The sequence below is a fragment of the Capra hircus genome, chromosome 25 (assembly GCF_001704415.2).
Source record: "Capra hircus breed San Clemente chromosome 25, ASM170441v1, whole genome shotgun sequence".
Classification (NCBI taxonomy): domain Eukaryota; kingdom Metazoa; phylum Chordata; class Mammalia; order Artiodactyla; family Bovidae; genus Capra; species Capra hircus.
The window spans coordinates 42,546,739-42,561,328 of NC_030832.1; the positions used below are offsets into that span (position 1 = coordinate 42,546,739).

The 14,590-nt window shown below is 65.9% G+C and overlaps 1 protein-coding gene across 1 annotated transcript; it reads right to left on the minus strand.

The window, feature by feature from the left end:
* Positions 1,529-14,065, minus strand: GPR146 (G protein-coupled receptor 146). Its single transcript, XM_018039919.1, has 2 exons — positions 13,965-14,065; positions 1,529-5,440 (listed from the first exon to the last, which is right to left on the minus strand). The coding sequence occupies exon 2, from the start codon at positions 5,432-5,434 to the stop codon at positions 4,439-4,441; it is 996 nt and encodes a 331-aa protein (XP_017895408.1). The 5' UTR covers positions 5,435-5,440; positions 13,965-14,065; the 3' UTR covers positions 1,529-4,438.

Genomic DNA, 14,590 nt, shown 5'->3' on the forward strand with positions numbered 1-14,590 from the left:
CTCGCTGAGTTTTCTTTAGCTTCTTGGGGCCTGCCCTGCTTCCTTCCAGACCCGCGTCTGCGCGGGGGAGGCTCGCGTCCGGCCGGGGGCGCCGCCGAGTCCTGTGGACATCTCCGGGGGCGCTAGCTACCCACCGCCCCTCCCGTGGGCTCCTATCTCGGGTTTGGCTGACCGTCCTGAGCAGGACCTTGGCGGTCCGCTTGTCGCGGTGGTTCTGCGTCCCCTCCGCTCGCCTGTAGGGGGCGCGCCCTCTCCGGCGAGTGCTCGTCGCCGCGCTGCCCTTTGGCCTCCGCCCAGCTCAGATTCTGCTAGCCTCGCGGGCCGTGTGTTCTGACGGGCCTCGGCACGCGGGGGTGTAACCTTGAGCCCGCCAGCCTGCTGGCGTTGGGGGCACCCGGCGGCCTGGCCCGTTGCTCTCGGCCGGCCCCTTGCCCCTTTTGCGCCCGCCAGCAGAACTGGCCTCTTAGGGCCTTGCTGCCTGCGGGTGCGCACACCGCGGGCCCCTGTGGGGGCCGAGGGCCCGGGGGAGGCTCGCGTCCCCGTCCGGCTGCGGGCGGCAGAGCGGGGGAGGGGCGCGGGCGCCGCGGCCCTGCACCCCCCCGGCGGGCCGGGCCCTGGGGCTGCGGAGGCGGCAGGGCGGGCCGTGCGGTGCACACGGCGCAGCCCCTGCAGGCCCCGCCTGGGTGGGATGACGCCCGCGGTTGCCTTCCTGCCGGGCTCTGCTCCTCTGCCCAGCGGGCAGTGCGCTGCGTTACGTGAGGCGACTGGGGGTCAGAGCCTGCGCGTGGAGCCGGCTGCCTCCTGAGCGCCGCACCGCGTCTGTGGGTTCGGTGCCCCTGGGCCGTGCGTGTGCGCGCCGTGCAGCGCCCGGGGGCCGGGCGCGCCTCCACGGCCCGCCCCGGGGGCCTATCTTGTGAAGGCAGGATTTGCTGCGGCCTCCTCGGGAGTCGGCGCCGCGTGCTGGCAGCCGGCGCCTCGCGCGCAGGTGCAGGGCCGCGGCGGCCACCGGAGGGCGCTCCGCGAACACGCCCGCTCCGCGCCCGCGGTCACTGAGCCACCCGTTAGCCCGCTTGGAACCCGAATTCCATCGGCTTCCTGCCTCGTGGCTCTCGGGGCGGCGGGGGCGGGCGATTTGGCAGTGCCCGTCCCCCCCCCCCCCCATGGAACTGCTGGGAAACCTACACGCGGGAAGGAAGTGCCCAGCTCTGTGTCCCGCACGAGCAGTGGTGACGGAGGGCACGGCTGTGTGAGCGGCCCCCTGCCTCCCGGAGCCCTGGCCCCCGCAGGTGTGTGGGACCCACCCACCACCAGCCCCGTGGACACACCATGGGCCCTCGGACAGCTCGGGGTTTATCCGCGTCGGACTTAAGACCCGCGTGGTGCAGGGTCAGCGCTGACCAGCAGAGGAGCCACGGTGTAGCCAGAAAGGCTGGAGTGTAACTCACGAGGGGAAGACTTGCTTCGTTATGGCTGTGCGCTGTTTAGCTGACATGTCAGACACCGCAAGAAACACATTATAATCCAGAAATTGGCTAATAAATATCACGTAATTTAATCTTCAAAAGTGTGGGTGTTCTTTCCCCAGTTTCTAAGACACCTGCAGTAAATTCAGGCCATCTGGGCAGATGTAAGGGGTTAGGAACGAGAAGGTCCCCACATTTCCCGCCTGATTTTAACTTCAAGAACTTGATGTATAATTTAGCACCTTAATGACTTCTGGTTTGTCCTTTGTCAGGTCCTTTTTATAAAGAAACAAATGTTTCACTTTTTAAATTTTAAAAAAAAGATTATTTGAGTCCTGGCTGCGCTGGGCCTTTGCTGCTGCACACAGGTTTTCCCCTAGCGTTGGAGAGCAGGGCTACCCCCCCGGTTGCGGTGCGTGGGCCCCTCGTCGTGGCGGCTTCTCTCGTGGGGCTTCAGTAGGCGCGGCGCGAGGGCTCAGGAATCCCGGCTTGCCGGTTGCAGAGCCCGCGCTCAGTACCTGTGGCCAGGGACTCAGGGGCTCCGCAGCACGTGGGATCGTTCTGGACCAGGGACCGAACCCGTGTCCCCTGCGTTGCCAGGAGGATTCCTGCCCACTGTGCTACCAGGGAAGCTCTGATTTCTTGATGACATCTGCCGCGATTGGTAAGAGACCCAGTTTCTTACAATAAGCTTTATAACCTTCATGAAATAAACCCAAGGCTAAACTCACCTCTGGGGATCCTGAGTAATGAAGCGTGGCACGGTGGGTGAGTTTGTCTGTTGACAAAAATAAGATCATTGAAACCCCAGTCAGGGATTTCCCTGGTGGCCCAGTGGTTAAGACTCCGTGTCTCCAGTGCAGGGGCTGTGGGCTCGACCCGTGGCCGGGAACTAAGATCCCGCATGCCACACGGTCAGAATATATACATACTAACAGTTAAAAGAAAAAAAAAAGAGTGTGTGGTCTACCTTGACGTTTTCCAAATAGCTGCTCATTCTCTTAAATGCCTCAAGTCTATGTATGGCCATACAGCCCCGGACCTGCCTGATCTCATTGAAATGGTTCAAAATTCATTCAATTTTTAAGCAACTGTGGCAGGGGTACTAGGAATCAAACATACTAGGGCAGCAAGAAGTGACCCGGAGTTCAGCACGAGATCATCAAGCCGACATCCATGGAAAGTAGATTGTTGTGGTGCTAGCAGCTGAGGCGGAGGTGGGCTTGCTCCTCGAGTTGGGGGGCAGAGGGGGGTTCAGGGCACAGCAGCAGCAGTGGTGGGGTCTGCTGCACCTGAGACCCCGGCTCGTCCTCTGTCAGCAGTAGAGGTGGTCGCGGGACAGAAGCCTGTGGCTGCTACCGGATGACACCCTCCCCCCGGAGGTCCCCAGAGACCAGCCAGCTTTCAACCAAAGCCACTGAGAAACTGAAATAAAGAGTGACCTTAGGCCCCCTGCACTGTGTGGGGGAAACCAGCTGTGCTGAGGGGTGGGGGCCGTGGACAGAGATCTGGGCCCTGGGGGCTCCCCTTCTCCAAGGAGCCCCTGGTGCGGGGAAGAGCCGCTTCCCTCTGCTGGCTCCGGGACCCTGAGGAGGGCACTCATCGCCTCTCTGCATGGCCACTGCTGTCTGGGGACCCCTGTGGGGGTACGTGCTGGCGCAGCGGGGGGCACCGCCTGAGGCCCTGGGAATTTGAGGAGAGCTCCCACTAGGCCCTGGGGCCCTGGAGCAGCCGGCGGGCGTCTGTGCTCGTCACCGCCAGGAGCTCCCGGAGCCCACCAGTTCCTGCTGCTCTGTCCCCCAAGGCTTACTACAGCCCCCGAGTCCAGCGTGTCCAGCTCTGTGCAGGCCATCAGCCTGGAGGGAAGTCAGCCTGCAGGTAGAAGAGCATGCCGCTCACTCTCTGGGCTCCACTTCCCAAGAGACTGGGGCCACGTGGGGCAGGTCCCCCCACAGATGCCGCCAAGAGGAGCAGCCTGGCCCTGGGGCAGCTGGTGGTCAGTGGGCTCAGCGCGAGTGTTTACAGCAGCAGCCGGGCACGGGCGGCGCCCAGTGTCGCGTTTGTCTTTCGCCTGAAAGGCGTCCTGCATGACCGCAGCCTTCAGAAACAGGCCTTTGCTTTTAGGGCATTTCGGGCTCAGAACAGGGTTGGGGTGAGGGGCTGTGATTTCTTCGTGAAGACGTGGGGAGTGGAAAGGGAGGCGCCCCGCGTCCCTAACAGCTGACACCGACAGCGGGGTGCAGGAGAGGGCGAAGGGCGGCGGGTGGGCTCTGCAGCCCCGTGAGCCCCCCTGCCCAGATCCGTCTTGCCTGTGGGCAGGCCCGTCGGCTTTGGGGTTAGAAATCCTGAGTATTTTCCTCCCGTCGCCTTGTTGACACTCACCTTTGGGCACACTTTGGGGACCAGTGCCGCCGGGCTCACAACTGGCGGCCGCAGACGCCCCATATGGCCCCTCCCGCTGCGCCTGTGCGTCCCAGGAAGCCTGCAGCCCCGTCCTGCCCGTGGCCGAGAGGCTCGCCACCCGAGTGGGTTTGCGTTTCCTTCATTTTAATACCTTCTGACTTTCCTACCAAACGTCTCCTCATAAACAAAACGAAAGGGGGGAGGGCTAGTATTTTAACAGTACAAAGTATAAATACTGCTGTTAGGTTTTCATTACTTCGTTTGCGGCCGGGGGGAAGCAGGCTGTCGCGGGCGTGGACCTGAAAGGTGGGTGTGGGAGGCAAGCACACCCGAGGGCAGCCGGGCACCGAGGACATGGCTCACCCTCACACCAGGCACCTGGGGAACTCCACGGGCCTGCGCCTGGTTCTGCCTCGTCTCCAGGGGCGAGGGAGCAGGGGCTGGAGTCAGCGTCGTCTCCTGGATGCCTCAGAGGAGGGAGCGAGCCTTGGGCACAGGGGACTGATCACCGCGCCTTGTGCTTCCGGCCAGTGCGGCCCGCCCCGCCCGCGGCGGTGCCCGTGGAGCAGCGTCTATGCCGTCACCGGCTGCACCCCCGCTTGGTCCGGGGAGCAGCTCTGGTGCCCACGGCGCAGCTTCTTCATCAGCCGCCGCAGCTTGCCGGGGAAGTTTCTGTCGAGGTGGCGGTACAGAAGCGGCACCACAGCGCTGCTGGCGAAGGCCAGGAACCTGGACAGGTCCTTGGCGAGGACCAGCGTCCCCACGTGGTGCCCGTCCAGTGCCTTCCCCCGTGCCGCCAGGACCGTGCGCCCCAGGAGCGTCAGGTAGTGGGGCGTCCAGAGCCCGAACTGCGCGCACACGGTGGCCACCAGCAGCCTGTGCGCTGAGGGGTCTGGGCGGCCCGCGTCCCGGTCGAGCGGCGTGTCTTCCTTGCGGACCCGCGCCAGGAGCGCGAGCGCGTAGAGCGCGGCCAGGCCGGGCACCAGGTAGCCGACGAGCAGCATGATGGCGTCGTCCGCCGCCGCGTCCCGCATCCGCGCGCACTCCACCAGCCGTGCGGCCACGTGGCTGCAGATGTGGAAGAGCAGGGAGGAGAAGCCGGCGAGCAGGGCGCCGCCCCAGACGAAGCCGCACACGTGCCGGGTGTTGTAGGCGCTGGACATGTAGGTGCGCGGGAGCGCGCGCTCGATGTAGCAGTCGAGGCCCAGCAGCGCCGCGGAGTACAGCGCCACCAGCGCCGCCACGTTGAACAGCACCGGCAGCGAGACGTGCACCTCGCTGCCCGGGTCCCAGGCGGCCCCGCCGGCTGCGCCGGGGCCCAGCAGCTGCGCGGGCGCCAGGGCGCAGAGCAGCAGCCCGGCCGCCGCCATGTTGGCGAAGTAGACGTCGGGCATGGTCATGCCGCCGGGGTCGTGCAGGTTGGCCAGCAGCAGCAGCGCGTTGTAGCCCAGGCCGAGGGGGACGCCGCTCAGCAGGTAGAGCAGCGACAGCGCGGACAGCGCCCTCTGGAGGTGCAGGCAGGGCAGCGGGTCCTCGCCCCCCGTGCCGTTGAGCGGGCAGCTCCACATGGCGGGCTGTGGGGAGAGCGGCGCGTGAGGCCTTGGCGGCCGCGGCCCGGCCCCCGCCCCCGAGGCCGGCGGGAAGCGCGGCTGCGCGTGTTGCCTGCGGCCGAAGGCGTCCTCGCTGGAAGCTGGGAGGGCCCTGAGAGCCACGCGGGCCTCCTTGACCCTGTTTGCCGGGAAACCCACAGCCCTGGAGCTTTAAGGCGCCTGCTGGCACCTTGTGGCGCCTGGGCCGCGTGAGAGAGGCCTGTAGCAGGAGAGCTGGGGGGCCGGGGTGGACCCAAGGCCTGGCCCCGCAGCCCGCCTCGCGGGAACCTCAGCCTTCCTGAGGCGGCGGCAGCCCTGCTACGCACATCCTTCCTCCCTTGCACTGACTGCGGAATCCTGACACCGCCCCCCCTCACCTCCGTCTGTGCCCAGCAACGCGCCGCCTGGGCGGCGCTGGTGTGCCGTGCCAGGGCACCGGGACCCCTATCCTGAAAACCAGCTACCGCTGGACCCCTGGGGAGGGGCCAGAGGTGGTGGGAAGTAGTCCGCACGCGCGCCTGGCATCCTTCCGGTCCCCTCCCTCCCAGCCTGGCAGGGTCAGGGCAGGCGGGCGCTAAGGTCTGGGTGGGCCTTGGCGGGTGGAGGCGCCTTGGTGGTGAGGGAAGGACAGACTTTCTTGAGCAACGCCTGAGTCCTGGGGAGGGGGGAACCCTCCACGCCATGCGTCCTGAGCCTACCGGGCTTCTTGCTCTCAGAGCGAGGCCAGCAACCCTCTGCGGCAGACCCTGGCCTCCCAGGTCCAGGGGCTAGGGAGGCCCCGCCTGCCCTTAAGTGGCCCGGCCCCACGCCGCGGCAGCGAGCCTGGCGTGGGGGGCACAGGGGGAATGACCTGTGGTCTCCACAGGCGTCTGTTTGCCAGCCAACGCGACGGAGCAGGCGCCCGCTTACAGGGTGTGTGCCTGTGACCCCCCCCCCCCCGCCCCCAACACGGAGGGGTCAGGCAGGAGCCTGGCGGGGCGGGGCCGTCTGTATCCTAATGAGCCGCTAAGGCAGCGCCGAAGGCGAAGGCCGGGGCGGGACTGCTGAGCGCCTGCTGCCTGCCGGCTTCATCACCTCCAGGGAGGGCGTCTACTCTCAGCCGCTGCAGGGACTCGGGTCCCTCTTCCCAGACCTGGGGTCCAGGGTGCGGGAAGGAGCCCCAGACAGGGCCGGGCCTGAGGGGTCCTCGGAGCCTGCGTCCATCTTATTCTAGCCGATCCGCTGCCCGTTTCCCTCCCGCATGCCGGCGGGCTCCTGCGCGCTGAGCAGGCCGGCACGCTGGTCCACAGAGCATCCTGTCGGTGCCTGACCAGCCCGAGCGCCTCGCCCGGCTCCCGGGCCTCAGTCCCTCCCCTCCCGCCGCGCTGGCCCCACTCGCGGCGGGCCTGTTTCCCGGTGCGGCGTGCTCCTCCATGAGGCGTGGGGGCACATGCGCACACTCGTGTGGCGGGGGCTGGGGGGGGCGCTGTGCGTGTCCGCCGCTTGGTTCTCAGGGTGCCCCTCCGCTGCAGGCGGGTGCAGCTGCGCCTCCTGTTCACAGCCATTTTGGAGCCTTGAGAGTTGTATCGGGAAGGGCCGGCACACGGGAAGGGCACCCTGCCCACGGGCTCCCCTGAGGCCCGATGGGGGTCCCCTGGTGCGCCTGCTCCTCCTGGGGGTCTCCATCCACCGGAGGGCAGGTTCGGCCAGGGGAGGCTGAGGACGGAAGGGTGGCCCTCTGCGATGTCGGGTGGGGCAGTGGATAGGGCCCCATGGGCTCCTGGGCTGAGGGAAGCAGGGGACGTGCTGGCAGGGACCCTGCCCTGCTGGAGACCCGCGGGAGGCGGTCACGCGGAGCAAATCAGCTCAGAACTTTTTTCAAGAGCTCAGGTGCTTACACGGCCAGCTTGCATGACCCAAGAGGGGTCTGCGTGTCTCAGCGGCCAGCCCGAGCCGCAGTGTCCTGGCAGCTCATATACACAGAACTTGGAAACCCTGCCCACAAAGTAGACAGCTCTGTGCGCGTCCTGTCGGTGTCCGCGGCGAGGACACGGCTGGCTTCACTGCAGCTCACGCGCTAAAGGTGCCGGTTTCCTTTGCTTTCAGCCGGTCTTTGCTTTTTGTCCCCGGTGTTCTTCCCAGAGGCTCCTCGCCTCCAGGTGTTACGCGTGGGGCTGCGGGTGAGGAGGGCAGGAGGCAGGCTGCCGACGTGGAAGGGGCGAGGCATTGAGGCGCTTGCTGGGGCGGGTGGTGCCCATGGGCTCTCGGGGACCCAGAGCAGCAGCTGCGCCCGGCACCCCCAGACTTGCCGTCAGCATCGGTCACTTTGGGAGTGTGCGCCCACCGCGCACGGCTGCAGGGCAGCTGGTCAAGGCGCGAGGCCTCTAGCTGGTGTCCCTCTGTGTCCAGGCCCCTGTGCTGCCCCTGCGGGTCACCCCACTTCCCTTTGTGCTCTGGCTCAGGGAGTGCAGGAGTCTGGGAACAGGCTCCCCTCCCCCAAGGCCCTGTGAGGAGGGGCCCTGAGAACAATGGTGGGCCCCGCCCTCCACACTGGCGGGCTGGGCTGGGCTGCCTTTCCAGTCACCAGCTCTCTGTTCCCTTCCTTCCTGAGAAAGGGGAAGTTGGACCGTGGCCAGAGACCAGGATTCCGAGCAGGGCCCTCTGTGGTCCTGGCCTCTCAGGGGCAGGAGGCAAGGCCAGGTGGGCCCTCAGCCGCTGGGCCCTGCCCCTGGCCCCACAGGCCCTCGCTGTCCCTGAGTAGCAGGGCTGACGACACTGCCTGCGGCCGCCCGTCACCCACTGCAGATCTGACTGGTGTCGTCAGGACGGCCCCAGGGGCAGGAGGGACCAGGAGCCCAGCAGCGTCGTCCAGGCTGGTCCTGCCACCCTGCTCCGGGGCCGTCCTGATGACACCGGTCAGAGCTGCCCACTGCCTCCTGGCTCCCAGTCCACCCTCTAATGCGCCCCGCCTGCCCCTCCCATCAAGCACCCCCACCCACTGCCCACCTGCCAGACACACGCCTCTGCAGACCTGCCTGCAGGCACCCCGGCTGGCGTGGCCGCCTTCCTCCTATGCTTGGTGGGGCCTCCCAGACCTCTGGGCCCTCCTCCATGCCTCCCTAGGCAGCAGCGCCCACCAGGTGCTGACCAGGGCCCCGTCATCCGACAGGACGTTGGGGGGCCCCGCCATCCGACAGGGCGTTGGGGGGCCCTGACCTCCCGCCCACCCTCAGCCCTGTCCCGGATCCCTCCGGGACTCCGGTGCTGCCAGCCTGGCCAGGGCCTGGTTCTGCCTGGCACCCTTGCCTCTGCCCAGCTGGGTCTGCGCCTCCGCCCGGCCTTCTGCCCCCCTCTGCCAGGCCCGGGGAACATACAGGTGTGCGCCTCTGGCTAGAGACATGTCCCCTCACTCTCGGACCCTCACCCGTGGGCGCCCCTCTTCTGTGGCGGGCATGCCCAGCCAGGCCTGCAACCAGCCTTTGTCCACGGAGCAGGGGCGCGCCTGGCACGTGCAGCCGTGTGGCCATGGTCTCACGGCGACGCCGGCAGCAGGACTGCCCAGCCCTGATGTCGTGTGGCCCGGGGCGGGAGGCTGGTGGGCTCTAGCATCCTGGCTTGCTCCTTGGTCGTCGAGGGGGTCCGGTGGTCACCGCATCCGGTGTCTCCCAAGAGGACTCACTTGATCTGAAGGTGACCTGCATCCCCTCTCTGAGAGTTCGGCCTGTCGCCTCTGATCACGCTTCTGGGCCAGTGGCCCTGCCAGGCCCCGGATGACTGCCGTGCGGCCAACTTCCGGCTGGTCTTGTTCCAGGGAGTGGAGATGTCTTCACAGCCTCGGGCCAGGGCGGTTCCCGCCTGGGGCCAGCAGTGGACTGGAGAGGGGAGGTGGCCAGCCTGGGGAGGGCACCGGACTCCCAGGTGGACCCTGAAGAGCGCAGGCTGGTGGCGCTGCTGTGGCATCAGGGAGGGGTCCCCTGCTCTGCTCTGGACCTAAGCAGGAGCTCTCAGGACGCGACGTGTCCTCCTCGGTGCCTGCATGGGTGCCGGCACGCTGGGCAGACGGCCTCGCAGCACACGGCCTCGAGAGGGGGCTGGCGGGCGGCAGGGCCACGGGGCAGATGAGCCGACGGGCCAGCCTCTGCTCGGCGCCCAGGACTCTGAGCCGGGCGCTGGGGCAGCAGTGAAGCAGCCCCCGGCCGCTCCACCCCCCGCGCGTTGGTGATGGGGACGGGGACACGGTGGGGGCTGGTGGCAGGCCCCGGGGAGGGGGTGGCATGCAGGCCGGGTGCCCGTTGGGGGACACTGGGCCACAGGACACGTGTCTAAGCCCTGCTGCGCTGAGGGCCGCCTGCTTCTTATGCTCTTGTTCTTTGGGGAAGCAGCTCGATCGTGCCCCCTGGCCCGACTCAGACTTCCCCTTGGGAGGGGCGCGTGCTGCCTGGTGGCGGCTCCCATCCGTGGGCCGCAGACTGAGGACCAGCCTCCCCAGGCGCCTTGCCCGCAGCTGCCTGGCTTGGGTCCCTGGTCAGGCCGTTGGGAGGATGGAGTGCGGTGGTGAGTGTGGCCCTCCCTGGTGCTGGGCGTGGAACGGCGGGTCCTCACCTCCCACACACGCGCCCTGCTGTGCTGCCTCCTGACTCTGCCAGCTGCCGCAGGGAGAGGAGACGGGGGAGGGAGGGCAGGGTTCGTGAGCGGGCCCAGGCCAAGGGCAGATTCTCATGGAGCGGGGGTGGGGGGCAGGAGGTCCTCCCACAGCTTAGCGGCCCTGGGCCCCCAGGGCTGCTGTAGGAACAGACAGCGAGTCTCTGGAGCCGCACCTGCTGAGCTGGGGCCCCAGCCCCACGGGGTCCTGGCGGACCCTCCCCGATGGCGCCCTGCTTACAGGCGCCCCTTCTTTCATTCCCCACCAGCAAGGACCGCACGCCTGGGTTAGCTGCTGGAAGTATCTTGAGGCCAGATGTCAGCATCTTTTCTCCTTGGGCTTTTTTTTTTTTTTTTAAAGAGCCTAGAACTGTATAAACTAACCCTTCAAAAGTGAATGTCCACGGGCAATGAAAAGCCTTGCCGAAACGCAGGGCTACAGCCCACGGTGACCTCCATGGAAAGAGGGGGTGCCCGGGAGTGCAGCAGAGCAGAGGCGGACGGGGCCCATGATGGGCAGGGGCCCCCCAGTGGCCCTGTGCGCACACAGCCTGCCCAACTAAAGCACCAGCTAACTCCCCTCCAAGGTCGCTCACCTTATCCCACAGCACCCCGCCTGTTCCTGCCTGCCTAGAGCATCCCAAAGAGGGAGCTCCGTGGCCGGTGTCCTGCAGCCTGTGGGACGGCCTCAAAGGCCTTTCCCCAAGGCGAGCACGAGGACCCACCGGGCAGAAGGGCCGGCAGAGCTCAGACCAGGAGGTGGGCGCAGGGCCCCAAGGCCAGGGCAGTGTGTCCTGGTGGGCACCGGCCCGGCCTGCCTGCCTGATGTCCTGGAGACCCACTGTGTACTGTGCCTGGACTTCAACTGAGTGCTCTGGAGCCATCAAAATGCTTTGAAAGTGACTGGAGTGTTTATTTCCTTTTGCAATAATGGGCAAAGGCTCTAGCTACAATTAACATCCAGCTGGTAGGAGCCAGACACTCCGGAAAAGCTGATGTTTTCATCGGTTTTCAACATAGAGCGCTTATGCATACCGATTGGTATCGCGCCTTCCTGGACTGGGATAAGCAACGGTTCATTATACACTTGGGGTGGCTCTGTTTTCGTAGCCTGTTGCTTTTTAAGGTTCTGAATCAGCAGTGAGCGTGAAGCAGGCAGCGTCTCCGGTTCTCCCGGGAAGAGAACGGGCTTGCCCGCCGGTGGGGAAGGGCTGCGGGCAGGGGAGCAGCCGGCGGGCCCCGGCCCGCCCCGGCCCCAGGCTCTCCCTGGAAGGATTCGGCCGTGTTCCCCTCTGCTTGTGGAGGGCTAGTCCCTCGGCGTTTTTCTCTTATTGTCCCCCGATTAAGCTTTTGAGGTTACCGCTCCGTCCAGCACTCTCCATCAGGGGAAAGCAGACTAAGACCAGACCCGTCTCCCCTGGCACCCAGTCGGGCCCCTGCCCAGCTCGACACTGGCATGCTCTTCCCTGGGGGCGGTCTTATCGCGGCCTGTGGTTCTTTCCAGGGGAGGAACCAGCAGTCATTTTTGCTCCTTACACTTGGTCTAATCATGACAGTTGCTTCCTTGCTCTAATTAAAACTGGGAAACTCCTGTGTGCTCTCTGCCCTCCCACCGTGTGTGTGGGAGGAAGGAGACCCCTGTGGGACTGCACAGGACACCTGGTCCTTTGCACCCTGTCCTGCTGCTAACTCGCAGGGGGTTCTGTCCATAGGTCCCTGGGGGGCGGAGAAGGGACCTGAACTCTGACCCTTGACAGCATCGCATTTTTTAGAGTGAAAATTCACTTTTACGCCTTACACTGAGGCCCCCTGCTCTGCAGCACCTGTGAGACCCCACGGACACTTGCTGCTGCCCAAGCGCCGGAGAGGCTGCAGCCTTGAGAGAGCTGGAGGACAGGGCCCTGGTGGGCGGCAAGTTGTTTGCTGAGGTTCCCGGATGACACCCCAGGGCCTGGAGGGTGTGGCTGCCGCCTCCCCAAGCAGCGCCTTCCTCTCAGGCCCCGGAAAGTGGCTGGTGCCTCGTCCCACCTGGAATCACTCGTGCGTTTGCTGGCAGGGACCCTGGCAAGTTCGTCCCTCTTTCACTATGTAGTGGGTTCAAGCAGCCCTAGGGCTAACGATGCTGAAGCTGAAGCTCCAGTCCTTTGGCCACCTCACGTGAAGAGCGGACTCACTGGAAAAGACTGATGCTGGGAGGGATTGGGGGCAGGAGGAGAAGGGGACGACAGAGGATGAGACGGCTGGATGGCATCACTGACTCGATGGACGTGAGTCTGAGTGAACTCCGGGAGATGGTGATGGACAGGGAGGCCTGGCGTGCTGCAGTTCATGGGGTCGCAAAGAGTCGGACATGACTGAGCGACTGAACTGAACTGAACTGAACTGTCTGAGGGCTCGCCTGATGGCTCAGGGGTAAAGAACCTGCCTGGCAAGGCAGGAGACCCAGGTTTGATCCCTAGGTTGAGAAGATCTGGAGAAGGAAATGGATACCCACTCCAGGATTCCTGCCTGGGAAACCCCATGGACAGAGGGAGCCTGGCAGGCTGTAGCCAGGGGGTTGCGAAGAGTGGGACACGACTTGGCAGCTAAGCAACGATAAGCAGTTCTACGTCCTAGCCTAAAACCCCACCACTCATGCCCAGCGGACACAGGTGCCTTTCTCCTGTCACCCACCTGCCAGGGCCTTCTGAGTTCCAGGGACCCCAAGTCAATGAAGAGCGAACGCTGGGCTCGTCTCTCCTCTGTATTTCTGTGACCCCCACGGCGGCAGGACAGCAGTGGCCAAGGGCAGGGCCTGGCCCCAGCTTCCTGTCCATGACTCGCCACAGTATGCGTGCACCAGATGGGAGCTATAATTTTTAAAAGCCTGTTATCTCTAGAGGCTTTCTCCATTTAGCAAGATACCAGAGGTTCCAGTTGGGAGAGCCACACCCGGCAGGCCAGGGAGCATGTGGCTATCCCCAGGGCAGAGTTATTACTAGGGCCTCTTTCTCCTCTGGGTGGTGACTGGTGCCCCAGTGAAGACCCAGCTGAGACGGCAGAGTGTCTGGTCCCCGTTATGTGTGAGCAGCCCGGGAGCGTGGTCAGCTACCGTGTCCACACTCTGGTGTCTGCAGAGGCCTGGCCAGCAGGCCGCTGGCCGCCTGGGGACTCAAGGCCAGGCTCACTAGGTGCTGCAGACACAGTGGGGAGGAGGGGGCCGCTGCTCCGCCAAGATTCGGAGCTGGTTGTTGGCAGGTGGCCTGGGGCTGCCAAGCGAGTGTGCGTCCAGCAATGAGGGGACAGTGTCCGGTCCCGACTCACCCTCTGTCCCCCGAAGCTCGGCTAGCTGGCCGGGGCCAGTGCCCCGCTGAGAGAGCCCAGCCGCCGTGCTGCTGCCCTTAGCTCGGTGCTGGGTTTCTTGTCCCAGGTCAGTGGGCGCTCTGAGGCTGGGGCACTGCCTTCTCAAGTTCTGAAGGAGCCTCCAGGCACAGGGGTTTTTTATCAAGTGTCCTAGGACGCTTGATATCTCCATTTAGACGCTGTCCCAGAAATCTCCAAGATTTTGTAATCATAAAAGGGACGAAAGTCACAGCCACCGTGACCCAGAACAGGCGGTCAGCTCCCCGCAGGACATGTGAGGAGCCTGTGGAGCTGCCGAGCCGCCTACGCGGCTTGCGGCTCTCAGCGGCCCGGACAGGTGAATGACCGCAGGGCAGCGGCCGGGCCGGCCGGGCGCCGCGCGGCTGGAGGGCAGCCACGGGAGGGGAGCGCGCCCGGGCGGGGCCGAGGGGACCCGCGAGTCGGAGCGGAGAACCGGCCCCCGGCCGCCGCGTCCCCGCGCCGCTCCCCGCGCGGGCCGAGCCCGAGTGTGCCCACCGCCCCCACCCCGAGTTCGGCGTCCACTCACCGGCTCGCTGGGCCGCGGGCCGCGCAGTCGCCGCGGGAGCGGGCAGCTCGGGGCTCCGGCAGGCGGCGGGGCTCACGGCGCGCACGCCGCGCGGGCCTGTGTACACACGTGACCGCGCCGCGCCCGCCCCGCCCCCGGCCCGCCCGCCCCGCCCCCGGGCCCGCCCGGCCCCGCCCCGGCCCCCGTTCTCGCCCCGGCCCCCGTTCTCGCCCCGGCTCCGCTCCGGCCCCGCCCCGCCCGGGGTCCCCCGATGCCGACAGACTCCCGGGCCGCCGAGAGTCCGGCGCGCGCTCGGCTGAGGTCCGCGGGCGGGCCGGCCCGCTGAGTCAGAGGCGCTCTCATCTGCAGGGGACAGTCACCCCGCCCTCGAAGGCTGTAATCGGGGCCTGCCAGGCGCACCTGCTGCTCTGCCCCAAGTGTGTTTGCTGGCTCCCCGCTCACCCCTCACTTCCTGGCTTGAGGAATTTCTTCGTAAACAACTGGCCGCAGGAAAACCATTTAAAGAGACAGTGCACTGTTTGCAGCCTAATTAATTCCGTAGCCGCTGCGCTAAGCAGGTGTTGGAAGAGCGACAAGAACAAGGTCGTTTCCTCTGCTATAAGGCTTGCGCTGCAACAGTGCTCCTA

Coding starts and splice junctions, on each gene's coding strand:
- GPR146 (XM_018039919.1), bottom strand. CDS start 5,434: ATGTGGAGCTGCCCGCTCAACGGCACGGGGGGCGAGGACCCGCTGCCC.